Raw genomic sequence first — 21,121 nt, 5'->3', positions numbered from 1 at the left:
CCATTGCTTTCATTTAGTTCTTAAAGTTCCTTTCAAGTGGCTTGCTTGCAAATGGTTAATCTTCCCTTTATGTTCCTCCTTCTCGTTTGTTGCTCCCTCACCTGGAGCATCGCTCTATTACTTGTTGCCTTTCATTTATATGCATTTAGGTTTGTGTCTGCGCTTTAATTTTTTTCGTTGGTTTCTGCGGTTTCAGTGAAGTGCCGGTTTCTTCCTCCGACGTGTTACATAGCGCGAACTCTACCCATATCAGAGAGCCTATATCGGAGTGCTTTACACGAGCAACAGTTGCATTTCAAACGGACACATTCACAGGCATGTAGAGATTACGTGGTTTACCTGGAATAAAAAATTAGCTAGCTATTGCGCCAAGAAAATTGACACGGAGGCGAGGATTATGCTTCTCTTTCATTTTAATGCTACACACAGCCGCCAATGAACTCTTTTGTACATGAAAACAAAACTACATATCCAATGATGCAAACAGCACCTCACTTCCTGTAACAGCCCATAAGAGCCAGGCAAAACCGGATATCTTCCTCTTCCTTTGCTTCGAACATTAAGTCCATAAGTAACTGACGTCCAACATAAACATCCTCCAACATGGAAGAGCAATCAACTGGAAAGAATTCCTTCTTAACCGGAAACCTATTCAGTCCATCTTCTTCTCAGATCCTGAAAGAATGAGAAAGAATGCCCGTAAAATCTGAAAAAACAGACCATAAAGCATGGGTGGGCAAATATTTACAAGACATGTAATATAACCGGGTGTGATAACCCTCGCCTCCGTGTCCTTATTAGAATTGAAAATTATTGGCGCGATAGCTAGCAAATTTTTTATTCTGATACAGGACCTGAGGCTTTGTATTATGCTAGTTTAACGCTCTTGAAGCAGTACAGAGGAAATATCACCCACAGGTTTGTAATAAAACTGTTTGAAAGTAGATTCTGAGGACGAATCAGCTGAATGCATAATATCCTGAACAGTAGATCCTAACATAAAACTCTTAGAGGCCATGGCACCCCGAACAGAGTGTGCCCCAAAAACCTGGGTATCAATACCCACCTCTTTCATTACATCTTTTAACCATCTGCCTATAGTAGCCGCAGACACAGGCTTGATTGGCTTTTGCAGAGCAATCCATTGCGTTACACCTTGAGGCCGAAAAGACCTTGTACATTCCTCATAGGCCTTAAGGCACTGTACCACACAAAGTTTGACATTACTAGGAAAAGCATGATAATCAACACTTCTAGACATTGTTTTGGTTCTGGCAGTAATGTTAAAAGAGAGCCCTTCAGGAGTAAATACTCTACCTGTAATGTCCAAGGCCTTGCCATCCGAAGACCGTCTACATGCCGCGAGACATAACAGCATAGGCAATTTAGCTGAGAGTTGTGTCCTTGATGTGTCATTAGGGGGCCAAACATTGAACAGGGAAAAAACGAGAGAAACATCCCATAAAGAAGTATATTTGGGTTTGGGTGGATTAGCCACCCTAATGCCCTTCGGAAGCTTACAAACAAGCAGGTGCATACCTACAGGCTTACCGTCAATCTGAGAATGGGCCGCCGAAATCGGGGAACGGAAATTATTAACCAACCGGTATTCTGGACCCTCCAAGGCTTTCAGGGAAAGGAAATTCACAATTTAGGGTAATCCTGCCCCCACGGGATCCATGTGTTGTTCCAAGCACCAACGAACCCAGCCTCTCCAGGCTGAAGAATATCGCTTTCTAGTGGAGGGAGCTCACGCCTGTTTGATAAAGGCCGAAGCCTGTTCTGAAAATCCTGGCAGTTGCCAGCGTTGCCGGAAAGTCTCCGGCCATCAGGGACAGACGTCCCGACACTACCAACGGATGTGTCTCTCCATGAGGGCCCTGGAGTATCGTCAGGAAGTCTGGGATCCGCCTGGGGAAGTCGGAACTCACCTCCAGGAGGCTCAGAAACCACTTCCAGAGTGGAGTCACTAAGATCACGTCCGCCTCTTGGCGCATTATCTGCGAGCACACCCGTGGGATCAATAGGAACAGGGGAAAGGCATAATTCAGAGACTGAGCCCAGTCCTGAGTGAAAGCATCCGTTTCCAGGGCTAACGGATCCGGTCTCCAGCTGAAAAACTGAGACATCTGGCGATTCAGTCTGGATGCAAAGAGGTCGATCTGGCAAGGACCCCAGATCTCCTGTAACCACTGAACTACCTGAAGCTGGAGCTGCCAGTCGCTGTACTCTCTGAGGTGGCGTGAATGCCAATCTGCCACCACATTCGTTTGTTCCGGAATATATTCCGCTATGACTGATTTCTGGTGACTTGGGCAATAGTGCCAGAAATCCTTCGCTATTTCTACTAACATGGAGGATCTTGTACCTCCCAGTTTGTTTATATAGTGGACTGCTGAAATGTTGTCCATCCTTAGAAGGATGCACCACGAGACCTTCTTGGGGGATAGAGTTTTGATTGCGAAAGAACCGGCGAGCAGCTCTAGACAATTGATATGGAGATCTAACTCTTGAAGGGACCACCGTCCTCCTGTGGACATATTTCCGCAGCGTGCCCCCCCCCAGCGCCAACGGCTGGCATTGGATTCTATGACAACTTCTAGAAGGTAGCCAAAGATTGCCCGACCGTTCCATGCTTCCACGTGGCTGAGCCACCACTGTAGTTCTTGGCGAATCTCCGAAGACAGAGGAACCAGGTCCGTGTATGAGAGACCCTTCTGTAGATGTTGAATCTTTAATCTCTGAAGGATTCAATAATGGAGGGGCCTTGGGAATATCGCCTGAATAGATGACGCCAGAAGACCCACGATCCTGTCGATTGTTCTCAACAAGACCATCTATAACAAACAATGAGGGGAACCTCTATACTGACCTATATTTCTTTACATCTGAGCATTAAAGTCTCTACAAGGTTACAATTATGATGCTGCATAAGAACAAGAGATAATTCATTAAGACATGGAATGTATATTTGATTTCTTTCATTTATTTTATATCTTTTGCATAACAAATTATTTTTTTCTTCATTTTCTAGTGATCATTTTATCAAAGTTACAAAACAGTGACATGGTAACATATGTATATATAATTAAAAAATGCATGGTTGGATCATGTCTAAACACAAACCCCTAAGCAATACACATAAAATAACTTTCACTCATACCTTCATTCATACAAATTCAAACTTTCATACCCATTATTCTAACACTACTGACAATAACACAAAACAGTGAAAAAAAGTGAACATGTATCGTGTCCTTCGATAGACTCCTCAGAATATGGCTAGACCCCGTTATCTTATTTCTTCCTTTTTGTTTTGAGGGTTAGCAGTTTTTAGTGCTCCTTTCCTTTCCTTCTCCAGATTTTGATTTCTGATTTAAACTGAGGGTGTCTGATGCGTACGGCCTACGTACGTTTCGGTGATGTGCTTAGTTTGCTTCACCTTCTTCAGGGCCAACATGTAAATGGACAACAGACAGGTGCATACATACAGTTAAAACCAGGGGGTTTTCATTATCTGTGTCTGCGTTGACACTATTAGGACCCTTTTAGGAAAATAGATTTTATGGACAGTCGTGTCTCTGTGAGGGTAGCTTCCGAAGAGTTTTGGATCCTCCAGATGTATCTGCGGTTAGGATTAAAGGCTATAATGTGAGTTCTCTGGGTCTATGTTATCGGTCATTATTTCTTTGGGACCTATATGCAGAGAAATCTACTCGCATCCAAGGGCGCCTCCGGCCGATGTCACTGCCACTCATTGTTTGTTATAGACTGTCACTCCCTCCTCTAGACCTTAAAGTATCACAGGGAGTCCCCATTCACCTATGTTACTCAACGAGACCATCTGCTTGGACAACAGAGAGCGAAGCTCCTTCTGTGCGTTGCGCAATTTGGACCAGGGAAGGCTCAACTGAGCCGTCAGTTAATCTATGACTAATCCCAGAAATTCCACTTGTCGTGACGGACACAGCACAAACTTGGTTTCGTTGATCACAAACCCCAGATTCTGCAGTGTAACAATGGTCATGCGCAGATGTTGTACTGCCATATCTGGCGTCTGCGCCATGATCAGTATATCGTCTAAATGCATTATCATGCATATCCCCAGCTCTCTTAGGTAGGCTTCCACTGGTTTCAACACCTTGGTGAAACACAATGGAGCTGAGGAAAGACTTTCGGTCTTTCCACTGGAATTGCAGAAACCTCCGATGAGGAGGGAAAATTGGGACAGATAGGCGTCCTTGAGGTCCAGACGGACCATCCAGTCCGCTTGTTTCAGAAGATCTGCTAAGAGATGGATGCTCTCCATCTTGAAAGGTTTGTAGACCATATATTGATTTAAATTCTTCAAATTGAGTACCAACCTGTAATCTCCGCCTCTCTTCTGAACCAGAAAAATATTGCTGCAGAAACCGTGAGGGCCCTCTTCACAACAAGCTATTGCATGTTTCTGCAGCAATTCTTTGATTTCTGAATCTATAAAATCGCATTGTGTTTGAGAAAAAGACAGCTGCCTGGGCCGACTGTACTGAGAGGGGTCCTGAAAAAAATTGAGATGAAAACCCTGAACACTTTCTAAAACCCACACATCCTGAGACAATTGAGCCCAATTGTGAAAGAAATAACGAATACGACCCCCCCCAGAGGAAGCTGGGAAGTATCCCGAGCGCTCACCTGAAGACTCTGATGTTTGGAAACCACCACTGTAGGTTCCTTTGTTGAAGCGTCGTTTGTTGAAACGCTACCTGGTGGGGTAAAAGGTTCCCCCACGGGTGGAATCCCAGTCACCTCTGCCAAAATCACCTCTCTGGAGACCTTGGAAATTCTGGCGGCCAAACGAGCGTCCCCGGCCTGTTAAAAACACCAGCCTGGAAATCTCGTTTTATCCCTGATTGGGCCTTATCAAGAGTTGTGAAGGTACCCACGTATTTACCCACATCCTTCACAAACCGATCACCAAATAAGTTACTGTCCGCCAGGGGGCCCGTCGGCTGTTGCCAGCTCGGTGAGGTTAGAGTCCATCCTCATAAGGAGAGATTTATGTCTCTCCGTGGAAATCGCACAATTAGCATTGCCCAGGAGGCAAATCGCCCTCTGGGCCCATCCGGCCAGAACATGCGGATCCATGGTGGCACCCGACTCTTGTGCCTCCAAGGCCATCTCTAAAATCTTTGTGCGGGGTCCCGCAACGTCCAGGAGTTTGTCCTGACACCCCCTCCAGGCCCGATCAATGCCCTTCTTTGGGTCCTTGGCGAACTTTTTTAAGAAAGTCAGCATGCTAGAGTCAATGTCAGGAATGTCCGGGGTTTCTGCGACCGTATCAGCGATATCTGGTCTAGGGCATTCCGACTGGAGCCTATTTCTCACCTCTTTGTCGAAGCTTTTACGTAAGTGATCATGTAAATAAGCGGCAACCTCCGGCGCTGGGAGCCAGTCGGATGACCTCAGTTGGACAATGTCGGCCGGGTTGAAGGTAAAGGGTGTGTACACCGGAGGAGTAGGTTCAACATTCTTAGACTTTCTAGCCTTCTTCCTAGGGGGAGATTCGTCAGGGGTACCTGTTGACTTTGTGTCAGTATTGGTGTCCGTGTCCCTATCCTTGGCCTTGTGGGGGTCTTTAGGCAAAGAGGACAAGGAATAGGTGTGAGGCCAAGATTCAGAGTGAGAACCCGAAGAATCCCCATCTTTCTTAGGGGGGGGGGGGGGGGGGGGGGGGGGGGGCTTCGATAACCCATGGCGCTTGGCAAATCTTTCCAGGTGCTTAGTTATAGGCTTTAATGCAGTTGCCAGCGCGAGCTGTGCAGTTTCAGGAACTGTCTTCTCCAGGGCCTTGTTGACGGAATCCTGGACAGAAACGTTCAGGGCCTCAACAATATTATCCTCAATGGAAGAATTAGGCACTTCCTCCTGATAAACATCATCACCCAGTCTTCCATGGTGGTGCCAAACTTGTAAATAGACCTGTTCATGGAGTAACAGCAATGCAGATTGAGGGGAGTAATGGGGGAGTCAAACCACAGCACACTAGTCACCAGTACCTAGCTCCTCAGCAAAGCTGTATAAAGTTCTTGCAGGCCAGGGGGCATAAAAGGGGCAAAAGCAGCATAAAAATACAAGGTGTGCACCCTCCAGGCCCAAATGATTTTTTCAGCCCGTCCGGCGTAGGTGAACTGCTCCGGAGAAAATCCTGACCTGAAGTAGTGTGGCTCACTGGTTAGAGGCGGCAGACCCGAGAGCAGAGGACGGCCCGGGACCAGGGTTCGATTCCCGGCGCGGCAGGTTTCTGGACCAGGGTCAGCGGACTCGATAATTCTCACCTCGTTGCCCACTCTGATCAGCGATCACACTCTGCAACTCTGGGCATTAGCTTGCCTCATCTTCACTAACGGCCCCACCAGACCGCCGGGGATGCCTGGTCTCACCCTGGAGATACCCATTAAGGGACCATCTCTCAGGGAAGCCAGGAAGGGTTTCGCAGCGGTCGAAGCGCCTTGGGACCCTACGGGTAAGTAGTGCGCTATATAAATGCCAATACATTTACAAACATTTACAATGGGAAAGAAACTAGCAAAAACCGGGTAGTAGACATGTGCGTAGCCCAATCCTACCAAAAAGTAGCCCAATTGGGCTACGCACATCAAAACCTAAGGGGAAAGTGGAACTGACAAAGGGAAAAGCCCCAGCGCTATCGGCCGATCAGGGGAGGCCTCCACGCTATTAATAGCCTAATTAACCCACCGACTGTGGGCCGGTAACTGGTGACACCTGAATCCTTGCAGCAACGCTGCATCAAGCGGACGCGCCGCGCGGGTAGTCGGAAGCGCCCGGGAAGGCAACGCGCGTCTGAGCAACGCTTTGACCAGGGATCCGCTACGCGGGAAGCAAAAGGCTGCCGAGAGCGGGTCTGACAGCGCGCGTCTCCCGCTACAGGGAGAGGTGCTGTCAGAGTAGCCCACACAAACGCTGGATCCGTACAGAAGTCTCGCACACCCCCGATGACAGCGGGGTGTTGCGGCATAAAATAATTAAGCAAGCGCACCTGCAGGCATAACAGAGCAGCGTGGAACGCGCACAACAAATGCCGAATCGGCACAAGTAAATACACAGTCCCAAAAGAAATTAGCATCAAACGCTAAGTAAGAGGGAAACACTCAACTGGCTGCGTGAGCAGCAAAGAAATAGGAGGATATCCGGTTTTGCCTTGCTCTTATGGGCTGTTACAGGAAGTGAGGCGCTGTTTGCATCATGGGAAATGTAGTTTTGTTTTCATGTACAAAAGATTTCATTGGCTACTGTGTGTAGCATTAAAATGAAAGAGAAGCATAATACGAAGCTTCATGTTATTTTGAGCCTTGCGCTGAGACTGCAACCCGGTTCCCCAGCTTCAAGGTCAAGCACTCTAGCCCTTAAACCACATCCTCTTCCTTAGAGTTATAAGATGGTTTAACTACTTTGGAACGCCCAATTAATAGGTATCGCCATTATGCGTTCCAAAGAAGCACCTGCCATCTTGTTTTTGTATGACACTTGTTTCTTGTGTTTTATGGCGTGTCACCGGAAGCAAAGAATGTCCTGTGGCTAAAGTGTGTAAAACAGACCACTTGGAAGTGTCTTATAAAAGCTGTGGTGATTTTTCTTTTTTCTGCTGTTCCTAATGGTTTCTGAAGCATCTGCTGTTTTATATTAAGACGCTGAGCGCAGCATGTAGTAATTTGTTACTAGGTTCATGGCGCTCATGAGTTTAAAAAAAAAAAAAGCCAAGAAGTTCACTTTTTCTTTAAAATAAAAAAAAAAAAGAAGTCTTTGCATTGAACTTGTTATAAGTACCTGGCATGCATTATTTTTATTAAGCTGTTTTTAGAGTTTTTATTTCCACAATCTACAGGTTTATGCAATATCAGGGATAGTGAGAGAGGAGGTATCGTATAAATGTGAAATTAAGAAGACTATGTGAATACAATGTTACTTCCTTGGAATAGTGGCCTAATTCAGCAACCTTCACTATACATTCACATTTTTCTGTATGCATCCCAAAAAGCATTTCAGGGGACTTTTGGAATTATAGTACGGGGGTTGCCAGACAGGAGTCTGGTCATAATGCGTCATATCCTCCTAGAGCATGAGTTGCCTCTAGGGCCATCTGTTGGTAGATCTCAAAACAGACTCCACTTTATTAAGCACTATGTGAAACTTGGACATCCGCGAAATTGTGACGCTTTAATACTTTCTTTTCCCTTTGGTGGAATGATCCAGGTAGCATTTGAACTTCTGGGGAGGGATGTGTGATCATTTGGAAGCTCTTGTGTGAGTAATTATGCTCAGCTATTGCTGCATCTCAGATGAAAACAAACCATCAAAAAATCATGAAGCTTGTGACATCAGCTGTTTTGCTTTGCAACAATGTGTTAGTTAATGAAAATAAAAAGGGAGTATTGGCTCGGTTTACTTGAATCTGCTGCTGCAACTCTCCATTGTCAGAATCTGTGACAGCGGCAGCCAAGTAGGGAGGATCTTGTCAAAGTTAAAATTCGGAAATCCTCATCATCGCTTAATATTATGGAAATATATTTTTATAGCAACACACTGTTATATCTTGTCAGCGAGGCTGAACAAGCCCTTGAAGACATGCAGGATTCTAGGTGGTAGTGATAGGGAGGGAGCTCATCTTTGTTAAACGAAATACTCGCGCTGAGTAGGCATGTCTGAAATCTTTAAGGTAGTATACAAAAAATTGATAGATGAAATTGAGTTACTCAGTAATAGCTCAGGGCTGCTTCCCAGTCCATTGTTATTTTGCCTACTAGCCACCTCAGTTTGGACCCATCCATATTCAAATCCGTATTGACCCCGTTCCATAAGGAACAGTCCAACCCAAACTGCCAGGCCATGCTCTCCCTGAAACTGAACATAAGCAACGCAGGGCAGGTTTCTTCCTGGTCAGGGCTCATCAGCCAAGTGTATAGCTTACGCTGTTGCTATAGCATCATCAAATGCATATTGTTTGTGAAGTAGTATGTGATGTGTTTCCTTCACGTACAATTATTAGCCAATCCATTAAAAGGGTGGCATAGAAGAGGACAAATCTGACAATCATCAGAGGGCCTTATGTTTGCACATAGATCATTATTATTCAGTTTCTAATATCTAATTGCTGTGCATCAGAAGGTTAATGATTTTGTGTCCACTTAAATTTAACTGCTATATCGGTAAATCACTTTGTTTTGCTGAAACATACGAACTGAATTAAACATGTAATTGGGACATTTATATTCTAATACTTTCAGCATCAAATGTACTAGTACCACAGCTTCTGCTGTTTTGGCAAGACAGAGGGCCAAGGTAGCAAAACCTTTTCTGTCACTGCCTAGTGAAGGTGCATTAGTTGTTTTGGCCCCTACATGCAACATAGTTCAAGTAGGAGAATAATAATAATAATTGACTTTATTTTGGAAATGATAGTGTCCATCCATTTGTGCTTTTATCAACGTCTGAACCGAGAATTCGATGCCCAGTGATTTTCTTGCTCTCATAATTACGCTCTTGTTAAACTTTAAACACAAATTATTTTCTATGATGCCATTCTCCTAGCAGTGCGCACATCACAGTGATAGTGCGCGTAATCCACTTGAACAGTTTTTTGCAAGAATTTTAATTAAGAATCACAGAGTTCATTAAATATTTTTTTTATGGCAAAATGTTACAGGTTCATGAATTTTCAATTGTATTCATTCACTTTGTTAGCTATTGCTTATACACAGATATTATTCCATCAGTGTGAGAGGTGGTGTAAAGTTTCAGTGCATTTCAGATTGAAACTCTTCATCAAGAGAATATTTTCAACATTTACCTGCAAAAATAATATACAGCAGGTAAACAGAAGCTTTTTTTTAAAATTAATTACATTTTGCCGTTTTTATTGTGGAGCGATGTTCACATTAAAAAGTATTACAAATCCCTCCAAACAAAAAATGGGAGAAAAACATATGGCATACTTAGTATCCGGTTGTGTAGCAGTAAAACTCAGTTTACAATGTTGCTGGATCTGCCATCAACCAAACAAAACATACCTTATCTTTCGAGGTTTCAACATTATCGTGCATCAGAAGGATTATTGTAAAGCCTACAGGCATGCAAGTAATCATTGCCCTAAATGTGTTATATTTCTACACGTTTCCATTCATGTTGTCTTATTCATGAACGGCCATTTTTTTAAAATCTTACCCAACACAATTCTTGTATGCTTCTTGAAACTTTTACAGAATTTCCACTCAATTTCATAGAGAAATGTCACTCTGTGTGCACCGTGCTCTTTCTAATTAGCATATCAACATCAGAGGTATCACTTTAGTAGTTATAATTTAGACAATAGATATACAAATATAAGTTCTCTCCATGAATGATGTAATAATTTCTTGGATTTTGTACACAATTATAAATATAAAAGCAGTTATAATTACGATGCTTGTAAATGGTTCCAGTTCATATTTCTAATCTCGTTATTGGTTTGTATGCTATTATTTGTAGCTCCAAGAAATGCCACCCAGATTTTCTATAGAAAGCACAACTAGTCAGTTTGATCATTCAGTTACTCAGAACTTAAAGTATTTAATTTTTAGGGCTGTGCCTGCGAGACACTGTTAATGGAAAGGGGCGACCACTCGGTCCCCCCGAACGTATGGTTGGGCGCCCCGATCCCCCCGGGAAACCATTTTGGGCGGGAGGCGTGGCTCGGCTGGTATGCCCGAAGTGGCGCAGCCGGGGCACGCCCTTCCCCGCCCAGGAGACCCGGCCGAGGAAGCTAGATTGATAATCGAGCAGTTACGGCAGTCGAGAGAGGCCGCAACGGCGAATGTTCCTCTTGTTCCCCCACAGGTGGCGCCGGGAGGACCTGCGGTTAGCCGGGAAAAGGCGGCAGACACGACGGTCGAACCTGGTAAGCACACATTGCCAATGGCAGGGGAGGGGTCATTACCTTCAAGGCGCGAAAGGGTGGCCCAGCACATCCCTGCCGCCACAAAGGAACTGATAAGGGGGGAGAAGTATGTGAATATGTTTTCCTTGTTGACTGACCATCACGAGATGGAATATGCAAAATCCCAGAAGGATCTATGGCACCCCAGTGTATGGCGGGCCAAGATGGCGAAATTTAGGGTTGATGAGACTATAGCAAACTGGGTAAAGGCCTTTTCGATATTTACGGCAGTCATGGGGGAGCGAAAACCAGAAGTCATGACCGAGTTGACCTGTTATCAGAATAGGATTATGTATTTTTATACCATGTATGAGGGGGGCGAGTGGAAAGGATACGATATGAAATTCCGAAAAGCGAAAGAGTTTGATGCAACTTTGACCTGGGATTGCCTCGACTCGGTGTCATGGCATACGCAGCTCTTGCCTGGGGCAGCAGGTACGTCCTCGCCGGGCGGGAGCGGGTCAGGGTCAGTCCACCAAAAGCCCGCGATGCCCTTTCGTGCGGGCGCCGGTGGGGAATATCAGCCCAAGACCGGCGGGAATGGCGGCAAGCGGGGGGGTTTGTTGAGGCTTCAATAGAGGCAACTGTAACAGGCCTCAGGGAACATGTAGGTTCCGGCATGCGTATGCGGGCTGTGGGAACTCCTCACACCCGGAGAGTAGCTGCAGATCAAAAAACAGCGGAACGGGAGGAAAAGGGGGTTCTAAGCAAGAGTGAGGTGATGCTTTGTAACCGGTTGCCTACACCTGTCGTTATCATGGAACTGACTCCTTGGTTGAACAAATACCCTGATCATGTATCCGCCGGGGTGTTGAGGAATAGATTCCTATATGGCTTCAACATCCCGGCGGGGGATTTTCGGGGGGACTCTTTTTGTAAAAATCAGTTATCTGTCCAACACAACCCAAATGTGGCTGCAAGAAAAATTTCCAAAGAAGTCAGCTTGGGGCAGGTGGCGGGGCCTTTTTATCGCCCGCCGGTGGCGGATTTCGTATGTTCCCCACTAGGGGTGGTCCCAAAGAAAGACCCGGGGGAGTTTAGACTCATTCACAACTTGTCTGCCCCAAAAGGTTCTTCGGTGAACGAAGCTATTGACCCGGATATTTGTTCGGTGCGGTACGCATCGTTCTACGATGCCGTGGCCATGTTAAATCACCTGGGCCCCGGAGCACTGATGGCGAAATCAGACATTGAATCGGCATTCCGGTTACTCCCGGTACACCCGCGAGATCAGCGATTGCTAGGTTTTGTTTTTCAGGGGAGTTATTACATGGATAAATGCATGCCTATGGGTTGCTCCATTTCTTGTGCCTATTTTGAAATGTTCAGCTATTTTTTAGAGTGGGCATTCACCGAGGCCACGGGGCATAGGCATGTTATGCACTATCTGGATGACTTCCTGTTCTTGGGAGCAGCCGGCGATGCGAAATGTGCGCAGGCTCTGCAGGACTTCTGCATCCTCATGCGGGAGTTCGGAGTCCCATTGGCACCAGGTAAGACGGTTGGACCAACTACTTCACTGGAGTTTCTGGGAATTGAGCTCGATTCTGTGGAGGGATGTTTCCGTTTACCGATGGAAAAGGTGGCCAAGTTTAGGGCTTCCTTGACACAATGCCTGGGCAAGGAGAAAGTGACCCTGCACCAATTACAGCAAACAGTGGGTCAGCTTAACTTTGCCCTGAGGGTGATACCAATGGCCCGCCCCTTCTCACGCTCTATTGCTCAAGCTATGGTTGGTCTCAAGGAGGGACACCACCGTACGAGACTGTCGGCAGAGGTTCGCCAGGATATGCACATTTGGTTGGCATTTCTGGCGGACTTCAACGGTCGAGTTGTGTGGAACAAGCCACCAGCGTCTTCAGATGAACTAGGCCTGTGGACTGACTCAGCTGGGAGCGTGGGATTTGGCGCCATCTTCGGTAACCAATGGTCGGCGCAAGTATGGCCAACGTGGTGGCACTCCAGCGGTCTGACAGGTAACATTGGGTTCTTGGAGCTATTCCCCATTTGGGTTGCTCTGATGGCATGGCCAGACGATTTCAGGGACCGCTCAGTGGTGTTTTGGTCTGATAATATGACTGTGGTTGAGTGCATTAACCAGCAGGCAGCCCGCTGCAAGTGGATCTTGAGATTGTTGAAGGAAATTGTATTACTTTGCATGAGATTGAATGTACAGTTCAGGGCAAGACATGTGCCAGGCATATTGAATCATGCAGCTGATGCACTCTCTCGTTCACATATGCAGGCGTTCAGGGGCTATCTACCCACAGCGGACCTAGTGGCGGCACCGTTCCCCGAAGCATTATGGCTAATCCGTGCCCCGGATTACAAGACCTCGTGGCAGCCAGCTTAGCCCCCAGGACAAGGAAGGCATACGAAGGAGCGTTTCGTTCCTACTGCACATTTTTGGGTCCAACAGGGAGACAGAGCTGGGGTCAGGAGGAATCCTTCCTGGGGTTCCTGGTAGCGCTGCACAGAGAAGGCCAATCAACGGCAACGGCCAATAGGCATAGGGCGGCCATTTCCTTCATGGCACAGGTGCATGGCATAAGAGACCCGACGGGTTCCTTTTTGGTTAAGAAGGCGCTCCGCGGCTGGCAACGCCTCGAGGGTCGCAAGCAGGATGCGTGGCACCCGATTGGTTTAGACAGGTTGTCTATACTTGTAGCAAAGCTGGATGAGACGTGCTCCTCCCCTTTCGAAGCAGTTCTGTTCCGGGCAGCTTTCGCCTTGGCATTCCATGGGGCTATGCGGGTGAGCGAACTCGTCGCAAGGAACAAGAAAGATATGGAGGGAGGCTTGTGCAGGGATCACGTCCAAATAAGGGGTGATTCGATGGTGATCTCGATAGCCAGGTCCAAGACTGACCAGGGAGCTATGGGAGATAGTGTTGTTGTGCAGCGCGCACAAGGGTCCCCCACTTGTCCGATAAAGTGTTTAGAGGAATACTTGGCACAGAGGACGGCTACATGGGGAGGGAGCCTGCTTAGGCACAAGGATGGCACCCCTCTGACGAGATTTCAGTTTCAGAGGGTGCTAGCACTGTCAATCGCTGCCGCGGGCATGGACCCGTGCGATTTTGGGACCCACTCCTTTAGGATAGGGGCTGCTACTGAGGCTACAGCCAGGGGTCAGAGTGCGGAGGAAGTAAAACAGCTGGGCCGTTGGTCCTCGAATTGCTTCAAAAGGTATGTGCGATTGCACATGTTGTAAAGACCAATTGACATACACTCACGCTTCCTATCTTTTGTTTGAATTACAGTTTCGCGAGCCTGTCACGCGGGGCAGAATTTGAAGTCGACCCAGCATCAGGAGACCAGCGGTCAAGGATCACCGACTGGAAAGAGAGTGGTATGGGTCGTGGGCCACTCATATGTGAGGCGCGCCGGGGACGTATTCAAGGCAGGTGACGCGACTCACGCATCTGGGAAATACTGGTACAGAGTCACCTTCCATGGGAAGGGCGGGCTCTGTTTTGACCAATTTCAATAGTTTTTTGAGGGTCTTTTAGGGCGGCAAAGGTCACCGCCATCTGTAGTCATAGTACACCTTGGGGGCAATGACTTGGTGACACTGGGTAGACGAGTGTTATTAGAACACATCCTGTCCGCTGTTAGCTGGCTGGCTAAAAAAGTCCCGGGGTGCACGATTGCCTGGTCCCACATGATCCCCAGGAAGGTCTGGCGGGGGGGCCTTTCAGTGTCAGCACTGAACCACTCAGTGAAGAGGGTTAACAATAAAATTGGTAAATTGTTTCGCTCCGCGCAGTTGCATAGCATTCCTCACGGGTGTATTCGGGGTGATCACATGTATCTGAATGATGGGGTTCACCTGTCCAGGGAGGGGAATGATTTACTCATAGGAGACTGCATAGCATGGCTAAGGGGTTTGAGGAAGCATGACCTTTAGGAGGAGTAGGGGGGGCCGGATAGTCGGTCAACTATCCGGCCTGTGGCGGTAAGGTCATGATCGGTGAGCAGTAATTTCAAGGTCCCTAGAGGGGGGCGCCACCCAGAATGGATGGGAGCGCCCGGGGGGAGGCGGCCATTGGCCCCTTCCACGGGCAGGCGGCACCCACTAAGGATGGGTCGCCTAGGGGGAGACGGCCATAGGCCCCTCCCAGGGGGGAGGCGGCTAGATGCCCCTCCTACGAATTTCCCGGGGGCCGGATATCCGCGACGGCGGATAGTGAGTGTGGGGATGGGGGGAGACCACACTGTCCTTCCTACAGATACCTCACACGGGAACTCGGACGACCTTTAAGATGGTGTTGAGTGATAAGGGGGCCCCCACGACAAGGGAAGTTACAGTTGGCAATGAGGGTAGAGTCCTCTGCGCATGCGCCACTCACACCGCGAGGGCGGGATGTTGGTAGTAGGGATCTGACACCAGTTAAGACCTTGCCGTTGGCCCTTAATGCTGGGATGTACAATTTTAATTTAGAATGTATGCATTTTCAGGATGCTAGACTCGGCTAGGAAACCTTTGTATTCGAGATCTGTTAAGGTTAGCCAAAGAACATGTCTTCATCGAAATGTAATAAATGTAAAATTGTACATAATTCATGAAACTTTTATTTAATGTTTTAAATTTTGTTTCATATTTTAATAAATACGGCCGGGGGGGGGTAACTCCCCCCCTGCCTTCCAAAAGTTCAAACCTGTGTCCGTCTTCTCCCATTGGGAATTGGTGTTGGGAGGGGGTGGCGGGCATCCCGGCCATATGGAAAGGGGCGACCACTCGGTCCCCCCGAACGTATGGTTGGGTGCCCCGATCCCCCCGGGAAACCATTTTGGGCGGGAGGCGTGGCTCGGCTGGTATGCCCGAAGTGGCGTAGCCGGGGCACGCCCTTCCCCGCCGAGGAGGGGTTGTCCTAGACACCCGCATGGAAGACCACGCCCGGTAGGCGGACCAGGGGAGGGTCCACGCCCTCCCGCAGATGGATAAAGAGAGCGGGAATCCGAAGAAGCGTCCTCTTGTTCCTGTGCTCTGAAGGCTGCACCCACTTGTTGCTCGTGAGCCCTCGACGGAACAAGCGGCAATTTTGACCCACCCACCAGCCCCTTATGGCAATGTTTGTTTAAATAAAGTTTTGATTAGAAAGAAATGTATAGGCCTTTTTTCCTTTGTAGAGAAGTAAAGGAATGTTTCATATAATGATGTGACTTCTGCCTTTAGGATAATGTTTCCCTTTGTAGGAAAGTGCGGTTGATGACTCATCAAGGCTATGTCAGAATTTTTTCTTCCCTTAGTAGATCAACAACTGTCGTATTTATTTTTTGGTCGGGCGGAAAGGTCATGATCGGTGAGCAGTAATTTCAAGGTCCCTAGAGGGGGGCGCCACCCAGAATGGATGGGAGCGCCCGGCGGAGGCGGCCATTGGCCCCTTCCATGGGGAGGCGGCACCCACTAAGGATGGGTCGCCTAGGGGGAGACCGCCATAGGCCCCTCCCAGGGGGGAGGCGGCTAGATGCCCCTCCTACGAATTTCCCAGGGGCCGGATATCCGCGACGGCGGATAGAGTGTGGGGATGGGGGGGAGACCACGCTGTCCTTCCTACAGATACCTCAGACGGGAACTCGGACGACCTTTAAGATGGCGTCGAGTGAAAAGGGGGCCCCCACGACAAGGGAAGTTACAGTTGGCAATGAGGGTAGAGTCTTCTGCGCATGCGCCACTCACACCGCGAGGGCGGGATGTTGGTAGTAGGGATCTGACACCGGTTAAGACCTTGCCGTTGGCCCTTAATGCTAGGATGTACAATTTTAATTTAGAATGTATGCATTTTCAGGATGCTAGACTCGGCTAGGAAACCTTTGTATTAGAGATCTGTTAAGGTTAGCCAAAGAACATGTCTTCATCAAAATGTAATAAATGTAAAATTGTACATAATTCATGAAACTTTTATTTAATGTTTTAAATTTTGTTTCATACTTTAATAAATACGGCCGGGGGGGTAACTACCCCCCCCCCCGCCTTCCAAAAGTTCAAACCTGTGTCCGTCTTCTCCCATTGGGAATTGGTGTTGGGAGGGGGTGGCGGGCATCCCGGCCATACAACCAGCATTAAACATGCAGTAGGTCTCGATTTGCTTTGCTATTGAATACCATTAGCAAAGCAAATGGCTTCAACTTAATCAAAGGCGAGACCTATTGCATTTTCAATGCTTGTTTTTATATACTTCCGAAGCCGTCCTCCTACTGCCTGCTGCCCTGCACAGGGTAAGGACCGTGGTTGTTTTATGACAGGAAGAGCTGGTTTCACTTTGTAACCTTCTGTTAATGGCAACGGACATCCTCTAGTTCTGCTGGAGACTCTGTGAGGTTACAGATTGTAACACAGCACTGTCTCCAGCAGTGACCGCACAGACCGTGCAGTATTTTTGTGGCAGGCACTTGTTTGGGCCACCCCAAAAATATTGCAAAGTTTTAGGTTTTTCTGTCGCAAATGTTGCTTTTTTTTGGCCGCAAAATCCTGGAGGGTTTCACTAGTGTCTGTGTCGTCCTTGGTGCAGCATTCGCCCTATTAAGGTGGTTCAGGGAGTGCAATATACAACTGTATAAATTCTAAGCATAACACCAACAGAGAGTAAAAGAACCGATTGTCCTGTGTCGGTGTCTCTTTCTTATCTATCATTAAGTCTGGGTGTAGAATAGATACTGTGTAGTTATACTATAAAAGAAATGAAACACTTTAGAACTACTTCCTGAACCCATTGACGTACTTTTCTGTTATTCAGAGTCATGCTAAAGGGATACGTTGTGCGTACATCACACTGATGCTGTATCTAACAAATTCTGAGTGAAGTCTATTCGGGGTCTTCTCAGTCGTCGCCGAAGGGCTCAGACTTTTCTTGGAGCAGGGAACAGAGCGTCCAGCTCCATGCCGCCCCATCTCAGCATCACTCAGATTCTAAGCATGACCTACGCATCCCCTCCGCTAGGGCTGGAAGTCAGCTGTGACCGTGCTTTAGTCAGCAGTGAGTCAGCCGCCATGTAGACTGCCACAGCTGGCTCAGGTGTGCGCTGGCGGCCGCCGGCCAGAAAGGCTCATTGAGGGCCGTTCTTCCAGCTGAGTGAGCCCTCGGATGTGCGGTGGCGGCCCCTGGGCCAGAAACGCTCGCTGAGAGCAGTCATGGCTGACTATGTGTGTTGTGTCCTCTTCTCCTGTTCTGTTTGTAAAGGGGTTAGGCATGGAAGGGGTACATTGACCACATGCTGCATACATTCTGTAAAGGTTAAAAAATAAAAAGAAACAAAAAGGCTTCTATGGGATCCCATCAAACAAAAAACCAAGAAATAACAGGAGCGACAGGAGATGCGACGGATTGGCGGGCAGGGGCCAGCCATTAAAATATCGAGTAATTCAAGAAAATAGGAAATAATAACAAGCTCTCGCGAATTGCAGATGCTGGTTTACATCGCACTGTCTGTCCTCTGGCAAAGTACGCGCTATATAAAACAAGCATCGATCTCTTATCTTTATGGGGCCATGTGTTTCTAATTATCGTGAATTAGAAACACACAACCCCATAAAGATAAAGTGCTTTGCGACAGCAGCAAAGCAGGCGACCCAGTCAGATCGAAGGCGAAAGGGCGCCCACAAAAAACCCTCATTTCCAATGGCAGGCCACTGTTTAGTATAAACGGTTATGCCAGCCAATGGAAATGATGGGTGGGGCTTAAAGCCTTTTTCTGAAACCCCTCTCTCGCAAAATTTCTCGCCAGCGAGCAGCGCTTTTTTGTTTTTGCTTGTAAGAGCTGTTCTCAAAAGATGAGGATTATTTTATTGCAAAGCGGCATTGTTTCTTATGTGTAGTCTCTGAAATTATGCATTAACATATAATCATGCATACACCCCAAGCCACCCCCTCCGCCCCATTCCAATACACCACACCACACTGCTCCACTCACTCCACTCCACCCCAGACCAATTCAATCCACCCTACTCATCCCAATCCACTCCATTCCCCCACACTCCAGTGCTTCCTATCCACCTCATATTCATATCCTCTGATCAAAAACAGTCTGCCCCACTCCAGTCTACCAACTGCAATCTAATCCAGTCCATCTCACTCCACACTGTTGTCCAATCCACCCCACCCTAATCTAATTTACCCCACCATACTCCAATCTACCCCATTCCAATCCACCCCCTCCAATACGCCCCACTCCGAACCAGTCTACCCCACGCCCCTCCATTGCAGTCAATCCATCCCCTTCACTCCACTCTAATTTACCCCACTCCAAACCACCCTACTCTAATTCAATCCAGTCAACCCCAATCCAATCCACATCACCCAATTCTAATCCACACCATCCAGTCCACCCACTCAATTGAACCCCCTCTACTTCAATCCAATATACTCCAATCCATTCCACAACCTCAATCCATTTCATTCCACTCTACGCCACTCTCCTGCCACTGAACGCTACTCATCTGACACTCTACTCCCCCTACTCATCTCTACAACTCTCTACAACACTACTCCCCCCTACTCATCTCTACAACACTCTACTCCCTGCTACTCACATCTGACATTCTACTCCCGCTACTCATCTCTGACCCAATACTCCCCTCCCCTACTCATCTCGACGACACATTCCTTCTCCACAACCCCCCCCCCACCCTACTCATCTCTAGGACAGTCCATTCCACTAACGTTTAGCCCCGCTGAACAGCAGTCACACTGGTGTACAACATGGCAAAACCACATTGGCAAAGCCAATAGCTCTTGTATAGGCTAGAATTATTGGCGTTGCTAAAGCTTGTTATTCCGTAGCATATGCTATGTTTGGTCAAGAGGGAAAGGATGAACTAATGTGCTGTGCATCAGATGTTCAGAAAATTGATACTTTCATAGTTCATTAGTATTAATAGTAGAATACTTTGCTCTCTTGAACAAGAGTGCATAACCTACTACTGTCCCTCTTTTTTTTTTTTCACCTATTTACAGGCAGCATTGAAGCAGCTCCCAAAAAACAAAGTCCCTAGCATGGCGGTGATGCTGAAATCGTTGGTGCGTTCCAATGTCGATGCCTGCGCTGTCTTCAGAGACCCCACAGGTGAGAAGGTTTTTCTGAACATATGGGTAGCGAGCTAAACAAGGCATGCTTTGTGTCACCTTGTGCTGTATGATAGTGCTGTTGACTCCTATTATTGAAAGGTGTACCCACATCAAATAATACCAGCATTTGTACTATGCCTGGTTTACTGGCCTGTCCTAAACCTTCATCTTGGCAAGATTACATTAGTCTGCTTGGCTCTCAGTGTACATAGGGCTTCATAAGGAGGTAGTGTGGGGGGCAGAAACTGAAAACTCAAAAGGTCAAACAAAGGACACGATCACTGTCCAGCCCAATTCAAGTCTTTACTGAAAAAATACTTTGCTATCTCAGCAAAATGAAATACTTTGTTTATTGTTTTCAGTGTTTGTTTTTCATTGTTTTCCCAACTTCTGAAAATGTTGTTTGTTTTATGGCATGCACAATTGCCTAAGACTGTTTTTTTTCCGGTGTCTACAAAATAGACTGCAGAAAACTTTACCAGTGGTATTTTTAATGTAGCATGACCATCTCTAACAAGAAAACTTCTTTTTATGTCTGGTTTGACATGACCTGCTATTTAAAATATACATGGATTGGGTTTGGCTGCTACTACTGTCTCACATCATATTTTCGGCTGTTTGGTACCATTCCTTCTCCTAGAATGTGTTACCATTGGAATCAATGAAGGACTATTTTTTACAAAACATAGCCTGAAAAGTACACTCAGTCACTACGAAGTTTGTCAAAGTTTGTCTGTTACCTTCTATATGATTTCTTTGCAGAAAGCAATCCTTTATTCCTTCTTTTTCTCAGCATCGACAAGGCTGGTAGGCCTGAATGTCTGTGTTTACATGTGTTGGAAATATCTCACAACAAGGTCTCTATTGGAGGAATTATAACCATCCTAGGTACCACTCCACTAAATAATACTCACAACAGGTAACCTAATGGTTGAATAGCTGGATTGTGAATAGTAATGTGCACAGAACAATTCAAAATTACTAACTTGGTCAATTGCTTTTTAAAGAAGAGAACCCTCACTCACCACTTGTGTGACGTGCTTCATCATTGGGTTCCCTCTTACACGCAGTGCCCGCAAGGT

General features: G+C 47.0%; 1 protein-coding gene across 2 annotated transcripts in view; it reads left to right on the top strand.

Moving 5' to 3' along the window:
* Positions 1–21,121, top strand: part of HROB (homologous recombination factor with OB-fold) — a 189,579-nt gene that overhangs the window by 39,796 nt on the left and 128,662 nt on the right. For both annotated transcript variants that reach the window (XM_086923925.1, XM_086923926.1), the window contains exon 6: positions 19,929–20,037. In XM_086923925.1, coding sequence (XP_086780051.1) covers positions 19,929–20,037 — 109 coding nt within the window. The remainder of the gene's footprint in view (positions 1–19,928; positions 20,038–21,121) is intronic.

The sequence above is a fragment of the Lissotriton vulgaris genome, chromosome 5 (genome assembly GCF_964263255.1).
Source record: "Lissotriton vulgaris chromosome 5, aLisVul1.2, whole genome shotgun sequence".
NCBI classification, from domain to species: Eukaryota; Metazoa; Chordata; class Amphibia; order Caudata; family Salamandridae; genus Lissotriton; species Lissotriton vulgaris.
Note: the sequence above shows the minus strand (reverse complement) of the source record. Positions and strands in the feature narration are given on the sequence as shown.